This window comes from Saprolegnia parasitica (genome assembly GCF_000151545.1).
Source record: "Saprolegnia parasitica CBS 223.65 unplaced genomic scaffold supercont2.148, whole genome shotgun sequence".
In the NCBI taxonomy this organism is placed as follows: domain Eukaryota; phylum Oomycota; class Saprolegniomycetes; order Saprolegniales; family Saprolegniaceae; genus Saprolegnia; species Saprolegnia parasitica.
The window spans coordinates 31,270-47,771 of record NW_012156542.1 but is presented as its reverse complement, the minus strand read 5'-3'; the positions used below and the strand labels follow the sequence as shown (position 1 = coordinate 47,771).

The 16,502-nt window shown below is 59.5% G+C and overlaps 7 protein-coding genes across 7 annotated transcripts in view; 4 read left to right on the top strand and 3 right to left on the bottom strand.

Annotated features, from left to right (window-relative positions):
• SPRG_22346 (hypothetical protein) overlaps nucleotides 1–842 on the top strand; it is a gene marked incomplete at both ends in the record, with an annotated part of 1,535 nt that extends 693 nt beyond the window's left edge. Inside the window, 3 exons of the mRNA XM_012354172.1 lie at nucleotides 462–612; nucleotides 659–762; nucleotides 828–842. Of these exons, the coding sequence (XP_012209562.1) occupies nucleotides 462–612; nucleotides 659–762; nucleotides 828–842 (270 nt within the window). The remainder of the gene's footprint in view (nucleotides 1–461; nucleotides 613–658; nucleotides 763–827) is intronic.
• An 80-nt stretch (nucleotides 843–922) lies between these two features.
• Nucleotides 923–2,014, bottom strand: SPRG_15077 (hypothetical protein; the record flags this gene model as incomplete). The annotated part of the gene is made up of 2 exons (XM_012354168.1): nucleotides 1,364–2,014; nucleotides 923–1,270 (listed from the first exon to the last, which is right to left on the bottom strand). Exons 1-2 carry the CDS (start codon nucleotides 1,994–1,996, stop codon nucleotides 923–925), a joined length of 981 nt encoding a protein of 326 aa, XP_012209558.1. The 5' UTR covers nucleotides 1,997–2,014.
• A 745-nt stretch (nucleotides 2,015–2,759) lies between these two features.
• Nucleotides 2,760–6,790, top strand: SPRG_15076 (hypothetical protein; the record flags this gene model as incomplete). The annotated part of the gene is made up of 18 exons (XM_012354167.1): nucleotides 2,760–2,871; nucleotides 2,918–3,260; nucleotides 3,310–3,514; nucleotides 3,559–3,789; nucleotides 3,839–4,060; nucleotides 4,108–4,252; nucleotides 4,300–4,394; nucleotides 4,437–4,589; nucleotides 4,657–4,908; nucleotides 4,955–5,141; nucleotides 5,192–5,428; nucleotides 5,478–5,635; nucleotides 5,764–5,805; nucleotides 5,859–6,029; nucleotides 6,075–6,142; nucleotides 6,185–6,341; nucleotides 6,426–6,608; nucleotides 6,662–6,790. The coding sequence occupies 18 exons, from the start codon at nucleotides 2,760–2,762 to the stop codon at nucleotides 6,788–6,790; spliced, it is 3,090 nt and encodes a 1,029-aa protein (XP_012209557.1).
• Nucleotides 6,791–7,731: 941 nt separating this feature from the next.
• Nucleotides 7,732–11,491, top strand: SPRG_15075 (hypothetical protein). The gene is made up of 3 exons (XM_012354166.1): nucleotides 7,732–7,786; nucleotides 7,825–11,327; nucleotides 11,381–11,491. Exons 2-3 carry the CDS (start codon nucleotides 8,940–8,942, stop codon nucleotides 11,435–11,437), a joined length of 2,445 nt encoding a protein of 814 aa, XP_012209556.1. The 5' UTR covers nucleotides 7,732–7,786; nucleotides 7,825–8,939; the 3' UTR covers nucleotides 11,438–11,491.
• Nucleotides 11,470–13,355, bottom strand: SPRG_15074 (hypothetical protein; the record flags this gene model as incomplete). The annotated part of the gene is made up of 9 exons (XM_012354165.1): nucleotides 11,470–11,627; nucleotides 11,683–11,830; nucleotides 11,887–12,024; nucleotides 12,077–12,115; nucleotides 12,167–12,351; nucleotides 12,400–12,545; nucleotides 12,592–12,978; nucleotides 13,028–13,131; nucleotides 13,179–13,355. The coding sequence occupies 9 exons, from the start codon at nucleotides 13,353–13,355 to the stop codon at nucleotides 11,470–11,472; spliced, it is 1,482 nt and encodes a 493-aa protein (XP_012209555.1).
• Nucleotides 13,356–14,307: 952 nt separating this feature from the next.
• Nucleotides 14,308–16,017, top strand: SPRG_15073 (hypothetical protein; the record flags this gene model as incomplete). Its single annotated transcript, XM_012354164.1, has 1 exon — nucleotides 14,308–16,017. The coding sequence occupies one exon, from the start codon at nucleotides 14,308–14,310 to the stop codon at nucleotides 16,015–16,017; it is 1,710 nt and encodes a 569-aa protein (XP_012209554.1).
• Nucleotides 16,018–16,235: 218 nt separating this feature from the next.
• SPRG_15072 (hypothetical protein) lies at nucleotides 16,236–16,498 on the bottom strand (the record flags this gene model as incomplete). The annotated part of the gene is made up of 2 exons (XM_012354163.1): nucleotides 16,236–16,391; nucleotides 16,466–16,498. 2 exons carry the CDS (start codon nucleotides 16,496–16,498, stop codon nucleotides 16,236–16,238), a joined length of 189 nt encoding a protein of 62 aa, XP_012209553.1.
• Nucleotides 16,499–16,502: the final 4 nt, after the last annotated feature.

Here is a 16,502-nt window from a genome sequence, read left to right as displayed (position 1 = left end):
GGTATGCGTTGAACCCGGCCCGCGACTTTGCGCCGCGCGTCTTTACGTACCTCGTCGGGTATGGCTCCGATGTCTTTACGGGCGCGAACCACTACTTTTGGGTGCCGATGGTGGCGCCCATGGTCGGCGCGACCTTGGGTGCGGGCTGCTACAAGGCGTTTCTGTCCAACCACCATGATGACGACGACGACGAAGAATAGATGCCTGAACGAAAGGCCATTAGTTGAAGGATAGAATTCTGTTGTGTATATATACAGTGTTGCAGTAAACAGTGTCTTACTGCAGTGCCGGAGACGCTCTGGCTTTGCTTGCTGATGGGTCGTATGCATTGCAGGACGTTTGTTTCGAGATGAAATGACCACCGCGAAAGGACTAGGTTCACTACTTGTACCCAAATCAACGAATGATAGATACCCGTACATAGCGTTCGATGCAGCAACATAGGATTGACCCTGGAACAGATGGAGCAAGCGCAAGCATGCAGCGCCTCTCGTAGCAGCGTGAGCTTGCTACTCATGCTCACGCGCTACAAATTCAACCTGGCCGACGCCAACTTGAACGTGCTCGCGGCGCGCTTGTCGCCGATCGTGGCCGACGCCGACTTGGAAAGACGTGACCCAGGCCGAAATCACAGAGCTTCTCAAGACGGCGCAGTCAGCCAAGGCACCGGCGAAGTCGATGAAGGCGCCCGAGATTGCGCTGCAGCAGGACACGAAGAAGCTCACGAAACACATTACGATACCAACTCGGAAAAGCGCACTCGTTCTCGGCGACCGCCAACGGCGGCAACGAGTTGTCACTCCGCAGCATATATGTCGCCATACTAGACGCTCAATAAGTAGGTTGGACCAAGAAGCTTGCCTGCGTGGTCATCATTTATAAAAGAGAAACGCTAGCGTCTACGTGCAGATAGCGTGTCATTTTACACGGTATTGCCATCGAGGTCGAGCGTAATCCCCGGAGTAGATGTCATCGATCGAAGTGCGCTGGTGGATGGTATCGCGTTGAACGCCAAGTCCACGTATCGGACGCCCGAGAGAGAAGCGAGCGCGGAAAGAACGGCGACCGCGCCGTCGTGTCCAATGCCATTCTGGCGCAAGCCGAGAACGCGAAGCGCCTTGCAGTGGGGCAGCGCCGACGCGAGCTTGATAGCCCCGTCACACGTGATGTTGGACTCGTTGAGTGCCAATCGCTGCAGCTTGTGGAGATGGAAAAGACACATTACGAGCAGCGCGACGTCGTCGTTGCCTCGACCCAGCTGCAGCTCGAGCTCGTGCAACGACGACGGCAGCGCCACCCACCACGACCGACTCGACGGTACCCGACGGACGCACAAACATAGTCGGTGCAAGCGGCGGGGTACCTCGAACGGAAGCTCGACGGTGGCGTGGCCGCGTAAGGCAAACTCTCGAAGGTGCGGCACGGTGCGCAGCGCAGTGATCACGTCGGTTGACGCGCGACCGTCCCAGTCTGAAATGTCGAGCGATCGAAGCTGCGATGGAAGTCGCAGTGGGCGCCAGAACTGCGCGGCCAACGCCGCCGAGCCCTGTAGAGACATCACCGTCAATTGGGGTAGTGCGAGGAGCGTCACCAAGAAGACGTCGCTGGTGGCGTCTGTCATGGCTAGGCCCGCCAGCGTCAGTGACGTCAATGTCCGTCTCTGTTCGATCCACACAGCCAAAGCGTTTGCCAATGCGTCTGGGAGCTCGTAGGCGACGTCGCTTTGCAGCGTGAGCTCGGTCAAGCCGAGGCCAATGACTTCATTGTTCACGAGGGCGTGAAGTAACGAAGGCTGCAACTGCACGCTCCACGCCAGTTGCAATCGGTGCAAGTGAGGACACGCCGCCAGAAACGCGATAAGCGCTTGGATACGTGGCGCCGGCATCTCCATCGTCGGGATCGCGAGGTCAAGACTGCAGAGCCGCGATCGCATCCGGAGCAACACGGGGTGCTGCAGCTTGTACGGGTGCATCGGCGGCACCAGATGAATCAGCATGTGTGGCCGTAGCAGTGCGCCAACAGTGAGCTCATGGAGTGTTTTCAGCGACAAAACATGCACGGCGGCGACGAGCCATTGGAGGGCCATGATGTCGACGTCTCTAGCGACGTCGGCGTCAATAAAGAGGCGTGGCCACCGGCGGTGCACGCGCCGGGTCGCCACAAGGGCCAAGAACGACGGTCCGAGCGCAGCAGTCGGCAGCAGACGCAAGAACGCGACGAGCTCACTCGCGTCGGCTACATACGTCGCTATCAACCGAAGGCTTTCCGGTACAAGCCGGTCCATGATCGCACCCTTTCCCCTAATTAGGACCACGGTGTCAGCTCAGCATTACATTTGCCCGATTTTTGGACTCCTGGTGTTGGAGAGTTAGCTGCGAAGCGATGCGTGCCCGACGCCTTCACTACCTACCTACCCGTACCTTAGTACTATCTCAAGGAATAGATTGTCCGTGGGCCAAAGTCCAGAGACATGATCCATTGCGCGCAACTCTCTATGCTCGTCTCGCCAGTACCAGAACGGCAAGTCCGCTCGGTGGAGTTGCCTGCATGTGGAGTGCATTCCACCACTGCTAGCGGCGCACTTGAATTGGTACATGCTCTACCAACGAGCAGGTCCAAGGATTCCTTAGACGACCTTTGGTTGGACGCGCCGTTTTTAAAACAGGACATGTCCGAAACGAGACCGAAACGGGCACGGATTTCGACGCAGCCAATCCGCGTGGGCGAAGCGCGAACGGTTGCGTACTAAATTTCGGTGCATGGCATCGGCGCTGCACTACCCGTACCGGCCCAAGGCGCGGGCCGCGAGCAGCCATGAGTCACTGCACAAGGCCATTCCCGCGCGGCCCGTGATGAACCACCCATTCCACGGTTGACAGTCGCCTCCATCCTAAATGCTCGCTCACTGGTTTTGTAGCACTTACGCGCGAGGAAATGGGCTGGCACGGATCACCGACCAAGGAGTCGCTGCGCGACGCCAAGAGCCTCAAGCCCAAACAGCTCCGGACCAAGCTCAACGCGACGCAGAAGCGCGAGTTTGGTTGGAACACGTCGTTTCCAGCCGAGTACGGCCTCACCAACCTGGCCCGCGACTTCAAGGACACGCTGAGCTACACCAACAGCAAGATTCGAGAAGCCCACGAAACAAAGCAAGTGCTCGAGCATGGACACAAGCACGTGCATGCGACCGACGTCCAGCACAACATTGCCCACCTCCAAGAGGCCTTTGGGTGCCAGCAGCCGTCGAGCGTCCCGACAACGTACTACATGTCCTTTCTGCACATTCAGTGTCTTGACCTGTCGGCGCAGGGACCCAAAGCACGAAATTCTCGTCATGAAGAGCATTCTGATCCGTGAAGGCCTCGTGAGTCGTCTCAAGGGCGTGGCCCAGCGCATCTCGATTGGAGATGTGACGTCGCTCAAGGTCCAAAACGCCGACTCGCTGCTCTCGATTCTGCTGCAGACGCGCGACGCGTCGGTCGCCGTCGTACAAGCCCTCTACGACTGGCAGTCGGTAGGTATTGTATGGGGTCGAACGGACGATGATGTTGTTGCTAGCAACTCCCGTCGCCGCAAACGTACATTTTTAGCGGGAAGAGCTACTTGCACCGTATGCTGGACGACCTGAACTTCCTTGCCGAGATTCCCCGGCTCGCCGACGTGCTTGGTGTCGCGCCCGAGTCCATGGTTCGCAACCCGTTCATGCTTCCGACTTCGATTCCCGGCCGCGACCTCGAGCCCGTGCATTGCATGACGTCCCCGCCGTTCGTCACGACCATCCCCAACGAGGTACACGCGACTGTCGCCTCTTTTTCTGATGGTGTACGCATACGCCTAGGCATCGGCCGGCGACATTGTCACGCAGGCCGACGCGTTCTTGGTCTGGTGCTGTCTTCATCTAAATGAATTCCCCCCCGAGGTGCTTCCCGACGCCAGTGTCCCCGAAACCACCGAGACCGCACCGCCCAGTGGCATGAGTACGCTCGAGGTGCTTCAATGGCAACAGCGCGCCGAGATGCAACTCAAGCTGCTCTCGATGCCGATGGAGTCGTCCCTCGGGGTAGGGTTTTAAAACGATAGTTCTCCATGGCATATAAAACCAACTAGGTGCATGTGATGGACTCGTCGCCGCTCATGAAGCGCAAGGGCCATTTGCCGTCGCTGCCCATGTCGCCGCCAAAGACCTTGAAAGACCTCATGCACACGGTTCATGACGGCCCGCCAGCGAAGAAACCCAGTACCGTCATCCACGGTGCGAGGATCCATCTGGATTGCGCCTTCCATAGCCTTGTATGCTAGTCACCGCGCCGTATACCAATCCCAAGTACGCCAAGGTCAAGCCGCGCGTCTCGGCCGAGTCGTTCCCGCACCAGAAAAAACCGCCTCGGCCAGGGGTATCCACATATTTTGTCGCGGTAAAGTGCAATGTGGACTAGCAACAGGCGACCAAGCCCACGAAGCGGCTCAAGAAACCGACCAAGAAAACCAACCCAGTTGTCTTTACGCTGCAGAACCTCTCAGTGACACACCTCGAACTGGAGGCGCTCAGCCGCGACGAAGCTCCACCACAAGTGGTTGCGCTCATCGTCGTATGTCGTGATGCACACGATCCTTCTTCCTCGTTCCTATTTCTACTATCGTGTTTTGATGTCGTAGGCGACCGTTATGATTCTACTCACACCCGGCGACCTCGTGCCCAAAGACGTGAGCTGGTCCACGGCCCGGACTCTGCTTGCGAATGGCAAGCAGCTGCTTCGAACCCTCCACACCTTTCTCGAAGGTCCTCCAATCGCCGCGTTCAAAATGAAAGCGCTGAGTCCATTTCTGACCAACGACAAGTTCCGACCCGCGTACTTGGTGCCCATCTCGACGCCCGCGGCCGTCCTCTGCGCCTGGGTGCTTGAAACCGTACGCCTTTTTCTCTCGCTTGACGTAGCTAACGAGGAAGCTGTAGGTGAGCTTGCAGGGCCACCCGGGCGCCACATCGACGTCCCAGCTACTGGAACCCGGCGCAGAAACCAGCGCCGACACTTCGGACCTCCTCATGTACCTGGAAATGGACGACACCAACCCGCAGGCGCGCGACCAGACGATCGAACGCATCCCGGGGTCGCGGCCCGCCGACGTGTTTGTGCTGCAAGGTATTTTTGTGTAGGAATGTGTTGTGGAAAGAATGTCGTGTGGTACGTAGACGACGACTGCCGCATGGACGGCGCAGACCCGTCGCCCGACACGGTCGTTTTTAGCGGCTCGTGGAGCTACCATGCATTGACCTACTTTGTGTCGTTCTACGTGGCGCAGATCGAGCCGACGTGCGTGCTGCAGCTCAAGCTCTTTGAGCCCCAATCGGCCGTTGAGACCCAGGCCGTGGTCACGGAAGACGAAATCATGTCGCTGTTCGGACCGCACGTGCTCGCTTTTGTCTACGGTGCGGCCTTGGTATTCTTATACCTCGTAGAGTGATAATGACATGCTAGAACGCGCGTGGGTCCCGCTCTGCGAATCCATCTTGGTCCGGCTCGACCACGTGATGAACCCGGCGGGCGACGTTGCGCCTTCGCGTCGCCTCAGCGCCATCAACCAGCACGACGACGAGGACTTGCTCCTCGCTCTCGACACGTCTCGGTCCATCGAGGTAGTCGTGTGCTCTCGAAGCCATGAGCAAGCGAATTATGCAGGTCCCATTGCCACAGCTGTCGAGCACCCCCGGGCAACCAAGGTCACGAAGCGCCCAATCACACCCACGTTTCACGACCCGCTTAGGCACCCGTGTCCCTCGTCCCACGTGTTGCGCAGTCCAAAGCGGTATCCATCTATGTACAATATTGTCACTATATGTGCTGACGTGGCATGCGTAGCCGCCCCCGGTCGATATCGACGCCATTCTCAAGATCCAGTGCGCCACACGTCAAAAGCTGTCGCGGGAAAAAGCCGAGCGACTGCGCCGGCACAAGCAAGAGAAGCGCAAGAACCCGACGCTCTTTATGAGCGCGGACCAGCTGCGAGACTACGAGGACCATGTGCTGCAGGTACCACACGCATGTCAGCATGACATGTCCATAGCAGGCAAGTAGATGGAAACCGCCGACGGTGCAGCCCGAAACGACGCGCTCGTCAATGCCAAGGACGCCGCCATTTTGCGGTGCGTTGGCGCTGCATAGCATGGTAGAAACCTTTGAATTAGGATTCAATGCGCGTCACGGCAACGGCTCTCACGTCAGAAAATGGCCAAAAAACGAACGGAGAAAAAACCTGCAGTCGCGATGCCGGTTGTCGACCAGCGAGCCGACGGTGCGGGCGACATGACGCCGGCGTTTGAAACCATCCAGCGCAAAGCACCGGTGCGAATCTGTTGCGATTTTTGAGATTTTTGAGATTTTGAGATTTTGGGATTTTGAAATGTGAACCATGAGTCTACGCTGTAGAAGAGCATCGAGGACCGTCATGCCCATGCGCATCTGGACCACGTGGCGCGCGCAGCCTCCTCGGTCGACCACGACGCGCGACCACAACGCCTGTCGGTGCCGCCTGATCCGCTCGACTTGTTTAGCGCTGACGACGCCGCCCTTCGCATCCAGTGCTTGGCCCGCCAGCGCCTCGCAAGAAAGGCAAACCATCCTTCATCCCATGTGACGTGTTGAATGGACGTTTTGGTGCGTAGCGGGTGACAGCGAGGCGTCACGAGCTGCTCACGAGCGTGTCGTCGCCCGTCCTGTTGGTCGACCACGAGACGGCCGCCCTTCGCATCCAGTGCCTCGCCCGCCAGCGCCTTGCGAAAAAGGTACAGTAGCTTGCTACGCGTTGAGCGGCATGAGAGCGTGGCGTGACGGTAGCGCGTCACGGCCAAGCGCAACGAGCTTCGACGATGCACGGCGCCACCGTCGCTGGACAGCGACGCAGCGGCGCTTCGCATCCAGTGCGTCGCCCGGCAGCGGGCCGCGCGGCGCGTACGTTGGTGGCACGTTTCTTTGCGTGCAACTGAACAGGCGACGTAGCGCGTTGCGGCCAAGCGGCAAGAGCGGGCGCGACGCACGTTCAACCGATACGACACTGCACTTGCCGCATTGCGCATCCAATGCCTTGCACGGCAGCGAGCGGCCAAAACCGTACTCCTTTGTCGCATCCAACATCTTTAAGACTTATATTCATAGCGTGTCGCCGACCGGCGGCGGCAGCAGCGGGCGCTGCAAGCGTCGCTCTCGGTGCAGCACGACAAGGACGTAGCAGCTCTCCGTATCCAGTGTCTAGCTCGCCAGCACGCGGCCAAAAAGGCAGTGCAGCACCCTCGTACGCACGGCTGACAAGGTGCCGTTTTTGCGTAGACGGTGGCGCGGCGCCGACGCGAGAGCCAATCACCCGCCGAACCGCTCGGCAAGGACGCCGCTGCGGTGCGGATTCAGTGCCTTGCCCGGCGGCGCGCTGCGATCAAAGTCCAAATTGAACCACACTCGTGTCGGCTAGACGTAATTGTGAGGTGTAGGCGGCGGAGGCCAAGCGGCTGGCGATGCGCCCTCCACTGCGCGCGCGGTCGCTCTCGTTTGGCGCCTCGGACAAGGACCGAGCTGCCGTGCGTATCCAGAGTATCGCCCGGCAACGCGCTGCCAAAAAAGTAGAGTCTGCATCTACTCGATCTATGGATTTGACATGATGGCGGTGTATGTAGGCAGTAGCGTTGCGCCGACAAGCGACGCAGAACCAGAGATTAACGTCAAGCCAGTACCTTTTGGAGAAGAACAGTGCAGCGCTGCACATCCAATGTCTCGTTCGCCAACGGGCAGCAAGAAAGGTTGGTGTCGCTGGTGAAAAATGACTCACCTCTCGTAGCGGGTGGCCGAGCGCCGAGTCGAAGTGATGCGGGCCATCCAAGAAGACGACGAAAACAACGGCGGCGAGTATGCCGATGACGACTTTGGCTCACCGCCGCCGTCGCGGGAACACCAGGAATACCTGCCGATGGTCGATTCGGCGATTGCGTCGCCAAAGGCTGCCGACGCGCTTGGATCACTCTCGACGTCCCACGACGGCGTCATTGAACACGTGGGTCGTTCATTGGGGGCGCCCATCGACGCTGAGAATGCACCGGTCGACGAGTACGTCAGTGATGACTTAAACTCCCCACCGTCGTCGGCTGCCGGTGTCGATCGCACACAAATGGCTGCCGTCGCACCCGACGAGACACCCAGTCGCACTCTTTTGACGTATGCTCGAGCGTCGACACCGGCAGAGTACGACGGTGACGGGTTTGAGTCGCCGTTGCCAACGACCGATCGGATGCACCTCGACCCGGCGTCTTCGGAGGCAACTCTGGGCGAGATCGACGCCGCCAGTGTTGTGCCGCCGTTGGCCTTGAACTTTGATATGCCGCGCGACGTTAGCGACGGGGACGACGATGTGACACTGCCGCTGCATGTGCCGAGTCCATGCAAAAAAGCGAGCGCCCGCGGCGAAGAGCTCGTCATCGAATGCGACGACGCACCAATGGCGACGGAAGCGACGACGACTGCTCGGCTGCAACCGGCGGGGGTTGCCCACGAACGCCCCGACTTTGAGCTCACGCCCCGCCTTCCGGACTTTACGCACGACGACGATGCGACACTACACGTAGACGACACTGTCGATCGTGCGGGCGACGCGTCAATGCCACCGGTCGAGATCGCCGTCGATACCAGCAACCGCGAGCCGGTGGTGGGTGGCGTTGATGCCTCGGCGGTGTCATGTGGCGAGCTATCAATGTCGTTGGAGGCGGCCGACTCTGCACCGACAAACGACGGTAGTGAAGGTGCATTGGAGTGCACTCCACCCCCAATGGACGTGGCTGCGGACGCTGCTATCGTCGAAGCCACGCAAGAGTCAAATGCCGTCGACCAATCCACGGTGAAAACGGCGGGGCTGCTGTGCCTACCGAGCTGTCGACAGATGTTGCGGGGCGTGAGCCACCAATGCGTGACGACGATCCAACAGAGTCGATGCTGGCTGCCGACGCAACATCCGACGAGAGCAACGCGCCTGCAGTTACCATTCCATGTGTGTTCATGGACAATCTCGACAGCTCGCATGAGGTCGATGAGGGTACACGGACCGACAAAACCGACGCGACCGAGCACATGGCAACCACAGAAGTTGCTGTTCCCAGCGCCCGTGGCAGTGACAACGGAGACGACGACATGTACGAAGAAGCGTTTGACAATTCGGCGCGCTCCACAAATGACGAAGTATCTACTACGGTCGACACCAAATCGCCGTCGGACGCTACGGCGTCACCGATGACGGATCGTGACGCACTTCTTCAGAGTGCGCCGACATCACCACGGTCGGTGACGGCAACCAAAGACGCCGTCGATTCGGGCACCACCGACACGGATGCGATCCAAGACAGCTACCGTGACAAAGATGACGACGAGGCTCCTTCGGAGAACGCTGTCGGTGCATCTCGCAGTAGCACAGCGCGGTACAGCGACGACGCGTCGACACCTCGAGCGAACGACAGTGCTCTGGACGCCGGGCCGCCGATGCCGCTGACCAGCGAACCAACGCTCGGTAACGACGGAACGTCACACGCGAATGCAGCACAAGACGCGCTGCCGACGGCTCGCGACAATCAAGGACTCTCGGCGCGGTATAGTGACGACGGCGAGTTCAATCCAGATACTTTAACAAACGACGGCAGTGGCAAGGCCGTAGCGATTAGCGAGCCCGGCGCGCCATCCACCTCCACCCCACCGGTCGAGGGAGAGGACGAAGCCATCAACCAACTTGCCGACGTTGTGGCGTCGTCGGACGTATTGTTGCTGAGCAACGCCGATTCTGCACCGATCCAAGAGCCAACGTCGACGAGTGAACCGCCGGCGCTGGACGAACCTCTAATGACAGCGGCCGTGGCTGACGTCGATGCGGGCAACGATGCACGCGACGACGTGTCCTATGGCTATGACGACGAGCCGTCAGCAAGCGGTGATCCATCGGCCAAGCTCGACACCGTGTCAACACAAGACGCTGTTGCAGTAGCAGCGATAGCACGACCAGTGAATGCGATCGTTCCAGATACGACCGACTTGGACGACGACAAGGACACCGGACGTTACAGCAGCGCGAGTCCTCGCTCCGAGTCGCCTTCCGCAGCAGAGAGCGTGGTGGCGTCGCCACGCGCTTCTCCGCCGACGAACACCGGCGACACCAGGGCCGATGGTATCGTTGCAGTTGCAAGCGACTTGGCATCAGGCGTCGATGCACCACTGCAAGCATCGGCTTCCACCCCGTCGACGATAGAGGCACACGGCACGTACGACGAGGACGAGTACTCGACCGACATTGCCCGGGACGAAGGGTATTGGGTAGCACCGCCGGAGGACCGCCGAGGACCTGATACTACAACGACACCACAACCCGTGGAGCCAGCGACCTCTGGAGATACGACGGACACGGAAGCTGTCGATATCACGTCCCCATCAGCGGCGCTCAAGGTGGCTGCCAACGTTGATGGTGACGAGGTGTACGAAGACGACCCTTACGAAAACGATCTGGACACCGGTCGATACAGCAGTGTCAGTGCTGACACGACCCCCGCCGAAGCGTCCGTCACTGCGCTGGACAAAACGACTATCGGTAGCAACGATCCGTTGTCGGTGCCATCGGGTGCGCCGCCGACCGACGCCGACGCAACGGAGTACGACGATGACACAGAGTTGTACGGCGACGACGAAGCATCGCCACCGGTAGCTACTAGCGCGTTGGCAGCCCCGTCAACGGGCGCCAACGTCCCACCACCTATGTTTACACCCATGGGGGACACCGAGGTGGACGAGACAGTCAACGACACCGACACGAGCCGCTACAGTGACTTGGACCCAGAGTCGACAATTGCGACCTTGGCAACGATCGAGTCGACGTCCATGACGGCGCCCGAGGCAAAAGCAGTTGCTCCACTTCCGCTGGAGCGTGCTGCCGGCGACGACAACACGCCTCGGTACAGTGACGACGGCAGTGCTCGCGCCGACGCAGCACCAATGTCTCCACGCACCGTCGACCCGGTCGCTTCCAGTGACAAGCTACCAACACAGGACAACCCTTTCGATGAGTACTCTCAAACCACAGCCCGGTATAGCGACGACGGTGCGCCGGTGGAGCCGATGCCGAGTCTGCCGCTGGCGTCCAATGCCGTCACGAACGACACGTTTGATAGTTTGTACACCCCGCCGGGCGACCACCGCCGGCCGTCACTCGCCAAGCGCGGGAGCGTCTCGTCCGTTATGTCATTGGACGCCTCGCCGCTGCCGTCCGACCGGTCGTATGACAACGACTTTGACGATCCTGCCGAGCTACTCGCACCGGTAGTATCCGCCACTCTCTCTCTCTTCCACATCTCACCACACCTGGTTGGTAGGACGCGACACTGCTGCACGCCGAGTCGAGTTATAGCTTGGACGAGTTTGACGCCTAGTCGACTAGTATAGAACTATGTATCCCTTGTCGCTACGCCTTATCAAAGAGCGCGGGCAGCTCCTTCTTGTTGATTTTGCCCATGGCATTTTTCGGAATGGCCGGCACGAGGTGCACGATGCGGGGTCGCTTGTAGCTGGCGAGGCGTGCCGAGAGAAAGGCGTCGAGGGGCGGCGACAACTTGGCCACGTCTACATCCATGTACCCACATAGGTCCCTCGCTACCTGCAACGCGAGCCAATGCACCTGAAATAGCGTCAGACGGGCGCGCCACGAGCGTCACAATCTGGCCCCACGTATCGTCTGCGACACCGTACACAGCACACTCCATGATCTGCGGGTGCTCCATCACCGCTTGCTCGACATCGAGCGCCGAAATCTTGTACCCTGCGCTCTACAGCAGCATTGCAGCTGGTCGACGCTTCGATCCCGCACAATGCATCCTTGTACCTTGATGATGTCGACGCTCGCACGCCCGACGATGCGGTAGCTCTCAATCGACGCGTTGTACTCGGCGATATCTCCCGTCTTGAACCAGCCGTCGTCCGTCCACTCCTTCTTCGTCTCGACCGGTCGCTTCCAGTACTCCTGGTCGCCATGGTGAGGATCCTCCACCGCCGCTTTTGGACGTCAAGGCTACCTTGAAGAGCGTCGGGCCCTGCACTTGGAGCTCGCTCGTCTACAGTATTCCAGTCGGCATAGCACGTGATACAGTGGTGTAGCTGCGTACCTCGGGCGCCAGCCGCGCGCGGATGCTTGGGAATGGCTGCCCGACATAGCCGATGTGGCGGTCGCCGTGGAGCGGATTTCCGAGCGCCATGCCGCACTCGGTCATTCCGTAGCGCTCCAGTAGCATGTGGCCGTCCGAGATGGTCTTCCAGCGCTCGAGGATCGAGACCGGGCAGGCCATGCTCCCTATTCATGACGCCACTCAGTTCTGATACTTTGCGCAGTGGATTTTACCCGAAATGGCGAGACGCAGTTGACGCACACCGGCGAGGGCCTTGGCTCGAGAGCTCGCGTCCATCGCATCGAGCGTCTCGAGAAGCAACATGTAGATGCTCGGCACGGCCATGAGCACGCTCGGCGCTGTCGCGGGGTCCGAGAGACTAGTTTTGTCCATTGTAAACACAAGATAGGACGGTGATGGTGTACCGGTGCCAGATGTCGTTGGGCGACGCTTTGGCGAGGCCGTCGACGTGCGCGCCGGCAGCGAGCGGCGCGAGGAGGTTGTTGACAATGCCATGCGTGTGGTGCAGCGGTAAAAAGTGCAGCACGCGGTCGATGTCGCTCATCTCCCACGCGCGAATGACGTCCTGGACTTGCGCAAAGAGGCTATCGTGCGTGGCCAAGACGCCTTTGGGCGCGCCCGTGGTGCCGCTCGTGTAGAGCAGCATGGCGTCGTCGGCGGCGGCCGCGTCGAGGCGCTCGAGGAGGTCGTCTTCGGCGGCCTCGTGCGTCGTCGCATACGCGATCGTTGGCACCGGCAGCGACGCCGTGTCCATGAGCGGGTGGCCGATCACATGCGACGCGCCCGAATCTCTACAACGACGATGACGACGAGAAGAATACAGAGAGAGCGAGGACGCACTGGAGGATGTGGTGGAGCTCGGGCGGCGCGCTGTGCGTCGCGAGCGGGACGGCAATGTGGTTGGCGAGCCAGATGGCCCACTGCGCGCGGACGTAGTCGAGGCCCTACGACGCCATGAGCCCTCCTCGCGTAGGGCGACGATGCGACACACGCGGTGGGCGACGAACGCGATCGGGCGCGGCGACGTTGGCGGCGGCAGGCGCTGCGAGAGCGCCATGGCCTGGCGCAGCAGCGTGGCCACGGGCAACGTCTCTTGCAGATAAGGCGCCGAGAGGGACGGCGCGGAGAGGACCCCGCGGTTCGCGTGCAGCGCCTTGAGCAGCTTCATGATGCACAAGATCTGGCGCTGGCAGTTCCCACATTGCCGATTTCGTACTACTCCCTTGAAACAATCTTTATTTGTTGTTTTAAAGGAGTTGCACGTTTTGAGATAAATCAAGACGGGATATTCTCTGAAAACATAGCCAGATATATGTTTTAAAGGTATAGTACGGGAAAACCTGGAGACGGCGGATGCCAAGCGATCGGCAAGGAACATTCGTTGGTCTTCGTCATGTAGCAAAGCAACGCAGGACAGCGCGTCAATAGTTGTGCTAACATTCGTTGTATGGAATCAATTGTCATATTCTCACCATCGAATCGTCAAATTTCCGTGTAACTGACACATTGGTGCAAGGTTTGGATGCAAAATCTTTCGAGAATCTGGGATATCAGAGGTTTGGCCTGTCCTCGAATCATCATCATCTAGTCCTGAGTTGAGTCCTAGAATACCGAACGAGATTCGGAGCTAGCGTTAACCCTTCAACGCCCACGCTTTAACGCTTTAAGGCCACCCATCGACTTGTCGAGGAAATCTCCCAGCTTTCGTCTCCCTACCCTCGCTCACTTCTATGGGTCCATCACCGTTTACGGTTCCTTGCTGCTACTACACTTGGCAGCTAGCCTTCGAGGCGCACCATTCCCTCCCTCACTTGGTGCCCGTCCTGCGTGAGGTGTCCGCCGACCACGTCTCTCACGGCCAAGTGATTGTGTAATCAGATGGGCTCGCCGGCGTCTTTTTAATAAAACAAAACATGCTACGGAACTATAATGTTGTATCGCACATTTATTCCTTGAATAAAATTATATTGACACGCGACGACGGTCAGGACCATGTCATGGTCCGCAACGTGTGGCCGTCGTCCATCGCGCTGCTTCGTCAAGCACACCAAGTGCTTACTACAACCAAAGGTCAACTAAACTAACTGACCCTGGCTGTGAGCAACCACTCGAGATTCAGCATGGCGTCACCCACTGCGTCCATCGTCTTGCTCGAGGAGATTGATGACGCCTACTACGCGTCGATCTGGCGGTCGCCGTCGACGCAGACGACATGGTACAAGCGCGTTTACTTTGGCCTCTCTGGTCTCCTCCTGGCGACCGCGCTCGGCATCGCGATCGCGTACGGCTGCAGTGTCGCGACGTCACTCGACGACCTCTACACCGACGTCTTGCATCTCGCACCGAATCGCGACGTGTACGAAGCCGTGTTTCGCCGCCAGTCGGACGCCATTGCCTCGCGCGTCGCGGTCGTCCAGTGGCTGCACCTCCCCGGCGCACTCTTTCTTCGGGCGCTCACGTGTCTGCTCATCCCGACGATCTTTCTCAACGTCATTGTGGGCTTTGCCGACGTTGTCGCTGGCGGCGTCGGCACGCGCCTCACGCTCCTCGCGATCGTCTGCTTTGTGACGACGAACGGTCTTGCTGCGCTCTCGGGCTATGTGACGGCGACGTACCTTCTTCCATCGTGCTTTTGGACGCTGCGCCATCCCGCAACGGCCCTTCTTCCGGACGTCGACGGCGTCGTCCAACTCGTTTGTCCGAGCGATGCTGCGGCCATGCTTCGATTGGTGGACGGCGTCCTCCGCTGCGAGACCACGATGCATCCAGAGGATGACACGACGTACTTTGGGCTTCGTGACAAGAAACTGCAGTCGCGAATGGCGATGGCGTCGGAGCCGGACGTGTCGATGCTGGAGCTCATGCTTGACGCTGTCATGCCCAAGAAGCTCCTCGACATCTTTGACGAAGGTACGAACGTGAGCTTGATCATCTGCGCGCTCTTCCTCGGCGGCGCACTCGCCCACGTGCCCCGGTCCAAGCTCGTGTGGGGCCTCGTCCGCGAACTCAACAGCGCCAGCGTCACTATGGTGCACTGGGTCACGCGCTGTGTACCGCTGGCACTTGTCTTTCTTGTCGGCGCCGCGCTTGTCGTGCCCGACGACCCGACGCCGGCGCCGTGGAAAGCGCTCAACCCCACCGACGCCGTTGCGTTCGACCACGCACCGGCGTTCCTCTTGCCTCGGCATATCAAGCACTCGAGCATCTTTGAGACGCTGGCGCACGAAGGCGCCGCGTTGACCAGTCTCGTCGCCGCCCTCGTCGTCGCCGCAGCTCTTCACGTGACGCTGCTGATTGCTGTGGCCGCGTTAGTGACGCGCTCCAACCCGATACCAACGTTTCTCCTGCGCCTCGGCGTCCCAATTGCGTTCGGTCTCTTCTCGGCCTCGTCGCTCGCCGCCCTCCCTCTTGCCGTCGAGTACGTCGACAAGACCTTGCGCGTGTCCCGTCCCGTCGCTCGGCTCGTGCTGCCAGCGGGCACCGCCGTGCACCTCGACGGCGCGGTGCTCTATCTGGTCGTGAGCCTCTTCTTTCTGCTCACCAACGAGCCGGAATCGAGTACTGTCGACCGCAGCGCGCTCCTGGTCGTCCTCCTCGGGGGCCTCGGCGGTTCGCTCTGCACGCCCGTGCCGCACAGCGGACTCGTCGTTCTTTTGTTTCTTTGGCAGTGCCTCTTGCCCGATGGAAGTACGAACGGCGTGCCTGCCGCGATGCACTGGATCATTGCACTGGATGTGATCCTGGATCGCATTGCAACCGCTGTTAGTGTCACGTCGCGGCTCCTTGTCGCCTACGTCGTTGAAGCCTGGCTCGCGACGCCGTCTACTTGAGTTGTATCAATAGCGTCTTATTTAATCACCTTCGCCTAATGTACCACCTCCTAACCTACGAAGCCAAGCACAACTGTAGAGCATTCTATGAAAGGGTAGCGTCACGTTCAAGGTAGGATTTGTACCACCAAGTCCACACGACGTGGACCCTTGTCAAAAGAAGTATTGCATCACACAAAGAGTAGTACATTGAATACATCACACCGTCATAAAGCTGCTTAGTGACCCCAAAAGTCGTCACCGCCGTTCCAGTTCCAGTCGTCACCGCCGTCCTGGTCATCCCAGTTGTTATTGTCATCCCAGTTGTTGTTGTCATCCCAGTTGTTGTTGTCGTCCCAGTCGTTGTTGTCATCCCCGTCGTTGTTGTCGTCCGGCTCGCCCGTGGGAAAGTCATCGTTGTCATCGGGGGGACCGGTGGGAAGGTTGTTGTCATCATCATCCGGGGGACCGGTGGGAAGGTTGTTGTCATCGTTGCCGTCATCCGG

Excerpts from the sequence above, each read along its gene's own strand:
- SPRG_15075 (XM_012354166.1), top strand. The coding sequence starts at position 8,940 with ATGCGTGACGACGATCCAACAGAGTCGATGCTGGCTGCCGACGCAACA. Across the intron at positions 11,328-11,380 it reads CTGCCGAGCTACTCGCACCG|GACGCGACACTGCTGCACGC; the intron begins GTAGTATCCGCC and ends CCTGGTTGGTAG.